This window comes from Pituophis catenifer, unplaced genomic scaffold (genome assembly GCF_029215685.1).
Source record: "Pituophis catenifer annectens isolate HBS135680 unplaced genomic scaffold, rPitCat1.0.hap2 SCAF_18, whole genome shotgun sequence".
NCBI lineage: Eukaryota > Metazoa > Chordata > Lepidosauria > Squamata > Colubridae > Pituophis > Pituophis catenifer.
Window position 1 is genome coordinate 5451261 of NW_027256898.1, and position 11078 is coordinate 5462338.

The following is an 11078-nucleotide window of genomic DNA, read 5'->3' on the forward strand; positions in this document are numbered from 1 at the left end:
CGAGGTCTCTATATTAAAAAAAAAGCTTGTTTCCTTCCCCCAAATCTTTGCATTTTCCCAATCCGGGACTCTTAATTTCAGTGGGCGTTAAGAGAGGCGGTGAACTTCAACTCCCAGAATTCCCCAGCCCGCTTTGCTTCCTGGCTTCCATGATCTTCCGTTATGGATCCTTATCTCCAGAAGCTTTGCTGGCTGGGGAATTCTGGGAGTTGAAATCCACTCCTCTTACGGGAAAAAAAAAACAAAAAACACTGGTGCCCAGAGACTATACTGCACTCCCATCCAGCAGGGACTTATGGGTAGGACTGAGACCTTACAGTCCCAGGCTACTTACCCACATGGATGGTGTGAACACATGTCTTTTGTGCAACGTTGGGGGAGGAGGGGAGGGGGAAATCTGGAGCTAGAATGTCCCAGGGCTACCCCAAAAATTGAATTAATGGTGTTGGAAGAAATATCCTCCTGGGTTCAGCTCCAAGTGGGGAAAAAGACACTGGAAACATGGAGACTGCTTGGAAAGACGGTTTAATGGTGAACAGGATCACATGGTTTGAGTTCCTGAACAGAAAAGAGGGTGAGATACAGCGAGTCCCTGGGTTTTATGCCCTCTCTGGCTTTGAACTTCCTGGACCCCCCGAAAAGAGTATCCTGATTGGTTGTCAAGACTCCCAGGGGGTGGGGGGTCTTAGCTAGCCTTGCTGGCTGATGTAATCTTCCCAGGTGCCATGTGGTGAGTTTCTGTTGCTAGATGGGTCCTATTGTGTTGCAGATGATGGTCCATTAAGAAAGATTGAGTTTCTGCCTCTGCCCCATTGACAAAAGGTGGGAGCTGCTTTGTCTTTAAAACATGCTTCTCCATTTCTCATGTAGGGAAACATAATATTCTGCCTTTTTAATATTTCCTAAAATATTTCATTCTTCTAGTAAAGGGGTGGGTGCTAACTTCCTACAATGGGTTGGGGGGATCCATCAAAGGGGGGTCGAACTATCCCCCCTACTTTGGATTGCCCTGTGTCAAGACAGTGTAGGGAGGGGGTGTCGATAGTAACGATTTTTAACAAAAAGATTGCGAACTGATTGTCCAGAGGATTTGCATCCCACCGAAACCTGCTTAATAATTTAAATTTAAAAAGCCTGCATGGCATAAAACCTACATTTGTAAATACATTCTCCACCAGTTCAACCCAAGCCTTATTTTGATTTCTTAAAATTTTATACTGCCCCCCCACCACCTCCCGTAAATAATTCTGCAATCCAATTATTCGGTATTATTCATCTGACATGCGTTGTAGTTGGGTAACACCAAACTGAATTGACGGACATCGACAATTCTTAAATTGTAGGTTTCCCCTTTTTAAAAAAAAAAAAAAAAAAATCTCAAACATACTTTATGCCATGGGCTCCATGAACCCCAAATTTGATTTACTCTTCTCAAAAGTAGTATCATGCTTTCTCTAAATATATCTCGGCGCAGGAACGCAAATCCCAGCTAACACAGCAAGATTGGAACAAACAACTCTTGCCTCTTTCCAAGCTTTCTCCAACAGCTATTTTATTTTGCAGCACTCAAAATAATAAAATAAAATACACCTGTTTGTGCAAAAGTATAATTTCCCCACACTTTGGGGGGAGCGAAAAAATCCAGAGAAAATAAAACTTAAAAAAAACAACAACACACATACAACCTACACAAAAACCATTCTAAGATATGTACAACATTTCTCTTCTCAAATTTGTGGATGTTTTTTTTTTTTTTTTTTTTTTTTTAAAATCAGGTTTGCTATGAAAAAGATGATTCTGGTTGCAAGAGAAACAACCCATCAATTTTGTTTTGGAAAACAAAAATGACCAAAGAAATAGAAAACTGACAGATTGTTAGGAGCCCCAAGTTAAATTCAGTGTAGAAATATCCCCAGGGGTGGAAAATTATTTTTAAAGTGGGCTCCCCATGCTGCCAAAAATCCCTGCAGGCTTACCTTGAATGCAGGGATCTGTAGAACTGCCCCCCCGCACCCCAAAAAATGCATCAGTGATATCTAGCATGTCAGGGATCCTGGCTACGAGGAAACCTTGAGAAGCTAGGTTTCTACATTTGGGGAATGTTTTCTTATCTCAAAAAACTTTTGTTAAACAACCTGGGATCCTGGGGGGAAAAAAAAGAAAGACAAGATATGTTTTGTAAGTGTTTCTCTTGAAAAACAGAAAGGACCACTTGGCAATATAGGACAAAACTTGCAAAAATGCAATTGTGTTATAATAGAAGGCCAGGGATTGGCTTGATTGGGGACAAAAGCCATTTAATCTTAACACATCCGCAAAGCATTCATTAGCATTTAATCTAAGGCATTTAATCTAACAAAGGCACTTAATCTAACAAAGGCACTTAATCTAGCACATCTTCAAAGGCCCTGGGGGAGAAGTTGGGGGTCTCTGTGTTACAAAATGCACCTCTCAAATTTAAGCAATGGTTTGGGGAGGGGGGTGTCTCTTTCCCCAGTTCTGTTATCTAAGAACAGAAGTCCCAGCATTATTATTAAACAAAAATTATTTACATGCTCCCACATGTAAGAGAGCTGAAATCCATCCCTATTCAAGAACAAAAAAAAATACTGATAATTTTTTTTCCCAGAGTCCACCCGATGGAAAACACATTTTTTTTCCCAGCATGCGCCAATATTCGCTGTGAATCTCTTCCAAAACAGGATCTTGTAATTCCACCGAAATCTCGCTAACTCCGGTCCCACCTTGGAAGGCAACGGCTGGGGGGGGGATGGCAACGCTTGGTCACCCCCGTTTCTCCTTGAAATATAATTTTTAAGTTTTTGAGGGTGCCCTATCGTCCAACAGGAAGGAGAGGCACTTTGCAAACCGGAGATGTTTTAAGGCAGAGTTCGGTGGGTTTATTTACACGGGAAATTCGGCGGTTGCCGAGACTTTACAATGCGCTGGTTCTTTCCCCATCCATTTTCTTGCCGTACGGCACGGAAACGGCGGTGAAATCCTTCAGTTCGTCCTTCTCGGCCTGATCTTCGGTACCGTTCCTCTTGGCCATGATCTGGTTGATCTCCATGAAGGTTTTGTTCTTGGTTTCCGGGACAATGAGAAAGACGTAGACGGCGGTGGCCAAGCAGATGGCGCCAAAAATGAGGAAACAGTAGGGACCGAGGCCTTGCTGAAGAAGGAACAACAAAGACATGGGACATTCGTAAGAGAGGATTAAGAAATTGCATCGGTCGGCAGCTCTGCAAAATGTTTTTATTTGGGGAGAAAAGTTTTTTGGGAGAAACCTTGCCTCAAAATCAAGCGGAGGTTTTGGGTTTCGTAGGAAACCATTCAGACGTAAGAGTTAAGCTTTGCCTCTGATCTAAACTTCATGCATCCCCCATTTATTTGAGCCAGCGGTGGGTTTCAATTTTTTTTTACTATCGGTTCTGTGGGTGTGGCTTTGTGGGCATGGCATGGCTTTGTGGGTGTGGCTTTGTGACGGGAAGGATACTGTAAAATCTCTATTCCCTCCCCACTCCAGGGGAAGGTTACTGCAAAATCCCCATTTCCTCCCAATCAGCTGGGACTTGGGAGGCAGAGAAGAGATGTGGGCGTGGCCAGTCAGAATTTTTACTACCGGTTCTCCAGAACTGGTCAGAACCTGCTGAAACCCACCTCTCATTTGAGCCCAAAATTTCCATCGCCACCCGTCAGATTTCTATTTTCGCATCATCATCATCTTTTAATGACCCTATAATCCCTTGGGAGGAGTGGAGTCTGGGCAATTGAATGGAGCTAGCAGAGTGTTTTAATGGCCGGATGCCCTTCCCTGTCACCAATGCGGAGTTTTGTTCAGCAGATATATTCTCAGTGTGCAGAGAGAGAGAAATATCTGCCTCTACCTAGGATCGAACTCACAGCCTCCCGATTGCAAGGCGAGAGCTCCACCTCTAGGCCACCGCAGCACTCCTCTACTTTTGCATGTTTACACGCATTAATCAGAATGCGGGGCCAAACCCCGAGGCCATTGCAAAAAAATTTCAGAACTTTTAAAAAAGATTTTACCTCCAAGTAGCTGAAAACCAGACCCACGGTGAAATTCGATAGCCAGTGCACCGAACCTCCCACCATGAAGGCAGCCGGCCGAGAAGATTGAAGAAACATTTCCATTATCATAACGCTTGGAATTGGGCCTAAAAAGGAAAGAAATTGGAAATAAGAGAAAGGAGGTGAGCATCCTTTATCCAAGAAAAGCAAAAAAAAATCAACTTTTCCCTTCCCTCCCCAACATCTTATGCCTGGCTGAGGTTGCAAGTGGGAAGTTGAGGTTGCTTCATGAGGACTAGAAGCTTAGATACCTATATAATATGGTAATTATACATAATTCTATTATACGTTATTAAAGAGATTTTTTTAACGAGATAAAAAGCAGTACAAAGGATAGGGCAGAAAATAGGGGAAAAAAATAAAAAAGTTTTGACCACTATAAATATTTATATTTTAAATTAAATTTACATTTATATTTTAACCTCTCTCTCAGGTTACATCATAATTTCCTGCTTCTGTAATCACTCATGAATCACTAATTTTCTTTTCCACCAAAATGTCCATCAGGCGTTTCCAGACAGAGCTAAATGCAATAGTTGACTTTTTTTCTAAGAGAAAACTTACATTTCGCCACCTCTTAATGTTGTCGTCCCTGAGGACTAGAAACATGAGGGGGCTTTAATTCGAAGAAACTGCATCTCAAGGGCCCTTTGTTTGATAATATCCAGGACAATCAGTGTTATAGAGACAATATATATCATAGTTAGTACTGAGTGGAGGGTGTGAATGCGTTGACAAGCCAATTTAAGATAGAAGGCTGATTTGTGTACGTCCTCTGAGCATACGATCCACAAATCTACTTACTTGCACCAATGGCGTGTCCCATGACGTAAATGATTACACAGGCAATGCTGACGTAGGGCATCCACCAGATTGCCTGGGGGGGGGGGGAGAATTGAAAATATAAATTATTAAAATATTTAAAAGACGTTGAGACTTTGGAAAGAGTGCAGAGAAGAGCCACAAAGAGAATTAGGGGACTGGAGGCTAAAACATACGAAGAACGGTTGCAGGAACTGGGTATGTCTTGTTTAATGAAAAGAAGGACCAGGGGAGACATAGAGATAGCATCTTCCAATATTTGAGGGGCAGCCCCAAAGAAGAGGGGGTCAAGCTATTCTCCAAAGCACCTGAAGGCAGGACAAGAAACAACGGGTGGAAACTAATCAAGGACAGAAGCAACTTAGAACTAAGGAGAAATTTCCCAACAGTTAACAACAATTAATCAGTGGAACAACTTGCCACCAGAAGTTGTGAATGCTCCAACACTGGAGGCGCCCGGCCTTCCATGCATGTGGTTTGCTTGCGCGCGGGCCTTCCGCGCATGCCCCTGGCCTCAAAAACGTGGCTAAATAAGACAGCATTACATCCAGGCCCACAGTCACCGCTACCAGTTTTCCCGAACCAGCTGAATCCCATTTCTGCTTCTCTTATCTGCAATTCTTCCTCCTTTCTCCCAAGGCCACATCTCATTAAAGGAAGGAAGCCTGCTATGGTAGAATCTAGGCTAAAATTGTGGGGTTTCCTCTTCCCTTCCAGCCAATCAAAAGCCTTTTTTTAAAAACCTACCTTGAGATTCAGCGCAATGGTTAACACAGCACAGGCGACGCAGCAGATCCCAAAGCCAACCAGAAGCAAAATCCTTCGTCCCAGCGCCTCAACGACAAATACCTACCGTGGGGATGGGGAAAAAAGGGTAGATTGGGAAACCGAAGACCGTAAGGCACTGACAGAACTCACCGCCATGCCGAGAAGAGCTCCCACCCCCACCATTCCTTCCCTTGCACGCCCCTCCCCCAATCCTCCAAAGTGCCGTTAGCAAACTCTATGGTTTTCCACGCTTCTTTTCTAAACAGCTGGGAAGAACAAGAATTCCTAATTCGAATTTAATCCCCCTTTTTTTCTTTGTAATTCATTTGGCTTGGAAGTAGAAGCCATTTTGCAGATTGTCCTCGACTTACGTCCCGCAGCTGAGCCCGAAAAGTTTATGTTGTGGAGAATTTGTTGAGTTTTGCTCCATTTTACGACCTTTCCTGCTACGGTTGTTAAGCGAATTGCTGCCGTTGATAAAAAGTTAGCAACCTGGCTGTTAAAAGTGAATCCCTGCAGTTCTTCAACAGCACGGTTGTTAAGTGAATCTGGGGGCTAACTTTGCTTGTCAGAAGGTCGCAAAAGGGGATGGGCGTGACCAGGGCCGGATTTAGATGAAAAGAGGACCTAGGCTATTCCACTTATGAGGCTCTTTCACCTATAGTGAAAGTGTAATTTTAATTTTGCTAACAATTTGAATGTAGGCCCCTCTTGATCTTGAGGCCCTAGGCTGAAGCCTAGTTAGCCTATAGGAAAATCCGGCCCTGGGCGTGACCCTGGGATGCTGCAACCGTCATAAATACGAGTCAGTGGCCACCAAGTGTCTGAATTTGGATCACACGGACATGCAAAGGTAACTGTGGAAAACGGTCCGAAGTCGCTTTTTTTCAGTGCCGTTGTAACTTGGAACGGTCACTAAATGAACTGTCGTAAGTCGAGGACTACCTGGATTTGTGGGGGTGGGGGCGGTGTTTCTCTCTCTGAAAGCCAAATCAAAACAAACCATACCGCAATGATCGTCATCAATACGTTGACGGCTCCGGTTCCCACTGTGACGAATTGAACATTGCTTTCCGCTATTCCTGCATTCGAGTAGATCCGGTCAGCGTAATAATACACCTGCAAATCAGATTGAAAACAGGGTTGGGGGGGGGTCAAGAGAGTGAATTTTACGTCTCCTGGTCTCTACGGCCTCAAGATTTCCTCATGGCCTCCTCTCCAATAACGGAATTTGACATCCCCTGGCCTCCACGGCCTCAAGATTTCCTCATGGCCTCCTCTCCAATAACAGAATTTGACATTGCCTGGTCTGTATGGCCTCAAGATTTCCTCATGGCCTCCTCTCCAATAACTGAATTTGACATCCCCTAGTCTCTACGGCCTCAAGATTTCCTCATGGCTTCCTCTCCAATAACGGAATTTGACATCGCCTGATCTCTATGGCCTCAAGATTTCCTCATGGCCTCCTCTCCAATAACGGAATTTGATATTGCCTGGTCTCTATGGCCTCAATTTCCTCATGGCCTCCTCTCCAATAACCGAATTTGACATCCCCTGATCTCTACGGCCTCAAGATTTCCTCATGGCCTCCTCTCCAATAACGGAATTTGACATCGCCTGGTCTCTACGGCCTCAAGATCTCCTCATGGTCTCCTCTCCAATAACCGGATTTGACATCCCCTGATCTCTACGGCCTCAAGATTTCCTCATGGCCTCCTCTCCAATAACGGAACTTGACATCGCCTGGTCTCTACGGCCTCAAGATCTCCTCATGGTCTCCTCTCCAATAACCACTATGCTCCCTCCCTCCAGCCCAGTTTATAGATTTTTCTTTCAGCCTTTGACTTCAATCCTTTCAACCGTCCACACTCCCTCTCAATATTCAATGGTAAGGAAAAAAAATGAGCGAGGGGGTGAGTCTGGATGACCTCTAGGGAACCACCCCCCCGACACCTTAAAAGTGTGCCTTTGGTTGGTTCTTTACTTACCGCGTTGACCCCAGAGAGCTGCTGCCCCATCATCATGACGATGATGGAGATGAGCTGCCAGCGAAGGCCTGGATAAGTGAAGAGGGTCAACACGGACATCCGGCCCTCAGCTTTCTCCGCTAGGTCTTCCTGCCGCATCTCGTCCATCTCATCTTCCACATCATCCGATCCTCGCAGCTTCCTCAAAGCTGAACGGGATAAAAAAAAAAGATGAGGAAAATAATCTCACAGGAAGCCAGGTTGGGAGCAAGTAGAGGCAGATATTTCTCTCTCTCTGGACACAAGGAGAATATATCTGCTGAATAAAACTCCACACTGGCGACAAGAAAGGCATCTGGCCAGTAAAAACACTCTGCTAGCTCCATTCAAGTTGTCCAGACTCCACCCCGCAAGGGATTATGGAGTCATTAAACGAAGATTAAGAGGGATGTATTAAACAGAGCCCAAACTATTGGCAGTTCTTACGACCGAAAATTTTGAGCTCAAGTTTTGAGCCCAAAATTTCCATTGTTAAGCAACAGAGTTGCTAAGTGAATTCCGCCCCATTTAACGACCTTCCTTGCCACAAATCACCGCCGTTGTTAAGTTAGTCACATGGTTGTTAAGGGAATCTGGCGTCCCCGTTGACTTTGCTTGTCAGAAGGTCACAAAAAGGGGATTGCGTGACTCCCACCGTCATAAATACGAGTCAGTTGCCAAGCATCCAAATTTTGATCTCCTGACCTTGGGGATGTTGCAACGGTCGATAAGTGTGATCAAAACTCAGACAACTGGTCCATATTTATGACGGTTGCCATGTCCCATGAAGTCACGTGATCCCCTTCTGCGGCCTTCTGACAAGCCAAGTCGATGGGGAAGCCGGATTCACGTAACAACCGTCTTACCCATTCAACAACCGCGGGGATTCACTTAATGAATGTGGGCAAGAAAAGTCGCCGAATGGTACAAAACTTGACTTTTAACAAATTTCTCACTCTGCAACTGGGTTCAATTGTGGTCGTAAACCGAGAACTACCGGTATTCACTAGAAGATGGAAATATACCTGTTCTTGCGCCCTCTTCATCGCCTTTCTGGATCAGCAGATACCTGGGGCTCTCGGGGAAAAAGGGCAGGAGGATAAGCTGTAACGCAGCGGGGACTCCTGTCAGACCCATGAGGATCGGCCACCCTGCAGAGAAAGAGGGAGACACGTCACAACACCCGGCAACAAGGCCTATACCAATCCCCGTCCTCGCACAGCACCCTGCAACAATGCCTACACCAATCCCCGTCTCTCCGGTTTACCTTCGGCGCTTCCGAGGATCATTCTCATCCCGAGAATCTGAGCCGCCAGGATTCCCACCGTGATGAACAGCTGCGGCATCACCCCGATGGCTCCGCGAAGGTTTTTGGGGGACATCTCTCCGAGGTACATGGGGACAACGTTGGAAGAAAGGCCTAACTCGGAAAATGAGAAGAGATTCAGGATAGTATCGGGGAACACAACCCTCACCTCCCCCCCAAAATGATGGTTTTCCTGACAATAACATTGTATGTATATATTTCATCTTTCTCTTCCATATCCCCAACCTCTAACTCATTGTATCTCAACCTTGGCAACTTGGAAGACTGGTGGACTTCAACTCCCAGAATTCCCTGCTCCCCGCCTCTGTTTAAACACAGAGATGGAAAATGGAGTCTCTAAGATGGACGAGGTGGTCTTAGCGCCGAGATCTCACCTGCGCAGATGCCAATAATGATGCGGCAAATGATGATCACTTCAAAGGTCTTGGCTACCTTGGAGGTCCCCATGAGGATGGCGGGGATGATGGAGAAGATGTTGTTGATGAGGAGGGTGCCCTTTCTGTAAAGGAGGAGAACATCTCAAGAGCTTCAGAAGATTCAACCTGGAGCTCTAAAGGATGAAGGTCTGGCCCTTAAGCTTATTCCTCTTTAGACAACACCCTTCCGTGGCCCACAGAAGACCATCCCAGGAGGTCCTCTTTGCTTGGACATCCAACCACACCCAGGAGAAAACCCAAGCCAGATGTTTCTCCTGGCATTGTGGATGTTTTCTATCTCCCAGGCCAGTAGGAGCCTCACACCCGGCCCAGGATGCAAACTGTGCAAACAAAGAAGAAGGGAACCTACCTGCCACAGTTGTTCACCATGGGCCCCACCATCAGCGATCCAAAGAACCCCCCAAGTGGGAAGAAGGACACACTCAGAGACCAGAGGGCGGTCATCAAGCTCTCGTCCATATATTTACTGTATCGTCCCTGGTACGTTTCATTGTAAAATTGTTGCATGAACTGGAAGGATAGATGGAAGAAAGGACCAATTAGAGAGGATTAACAAGCAGCCCAATTTGTGATGACAGGGGGGAGGGGGGAGGGCTTCCAATGGGTTGGATACCCATCATCCTTAGCCAGCAAAATTTGAGAGTTACAGTAAAAAGTATCTAGGTTGACACAAGTGGATTTAAGCAATATTAAAAGTTTGTCATTTGGGCTGAAACAAGTCCCCACTCACAGGTACTTTTTGTTAGAAAATTATGTTTTATATAAAGCACCACAGAGCAAATAAAGGGTACAGTCACCATGTGCTTTACTGCTCAACTGTATGACTGTTAACAGGAAAGTCTACTAAAGAAACCATAGATTATAACCGTAGATGCCAGTGGTGGGATTCAAATATTTTTACTACCGGTTCTGTGGGCGTGGCATGGCTTGGTAGGCATGGCAGGGGAAGGATACTGTAAAATCTCCATTCCCTCCCCACTCCTGGGGAAGGATACTCCAAAATCTCCATTCCCTCCCCACTCCAGGGGAAGGATACTGCAAAATCCCCATTTCCTCCAGATCAGCTGGGACTCAGAAGGCAGAGAATAGATGGAGGCAGGGCCAGTCAGAGGTGGTATTTACCGGTTCTCCGAACTACTCAAAGTTTCCACTACCGGTTCTCCAGAACTGGTCAGAACCTGCCGAATACCACCTCTGATAGATGCACACTAAATTAAACACTGCCATTTATTGGCTGAATAATTCAGTAGTCGTTGCAGTGCAAAGTACATTTATTAAATGTGTATTAAAAACACTTTCTAAATCTGTGTTGCTCAATTTTGACCACTTTTAAGACTCACATCTTAAAAAAGGCCAAGAGGTTGGGAGACACTGCTCTCTCTTTTCTTAAACACTATCGGCCATTTGGGCATCTCTACCTCCTTTGAAATGTATAAACCGCTAATAAATGCCCCCCCTAAATGGATTATATAACTCCAACGAACCGGAGCTGGAGAATTGATCACGGAGACATTATATCCATACTGGAAAGACGATCCGAAGGCCGCAATGAGGGTCACCAGAGCAAGCATCACTGTCATTTTCTGGAAAGAAAAAAAGAAAAAGAAAATAGACCAAGCAATGCAG

The 11078-nt window shown here is 45.2% G+C and overlaps 1 protein-coding gene across 1 annotated transcript; it reads right to left on the reverse strand.

Annotated features, from left to right (window-relative positions):
* Nucleotides 1-1534: 1534 nt before the first annotated feature.
* LOC139325919 (solute carrier family 2, facilitated glucose transporter member 5-like) lies at nt 1535-11032 on the reverse strand. Its single transcript, XM_070955955.1, has 11 exons — nt 10937-11032; nt 9802-9962; nt 9390-9514; nt 8956-9108; nt 8714-8839; nt 7671-7858; nt 6691-6801; nt 5662-5763; nt 4897-4969; nt 4051-4178; nt 1535-3172 (listed from the first exon to the last, which is right to left on the reverse strand). Exons 1-11 carry the CDS (start codon nt 11030-11032, stop codon nt 2936-2938), a joined length of 1500 nt encoding a protein of 499 aa, XP_070812056.1. The 3' UTR covers nt 1535-2935.
* Nucleotides 11033-11078: the final 46 nt, after the last annotated feature.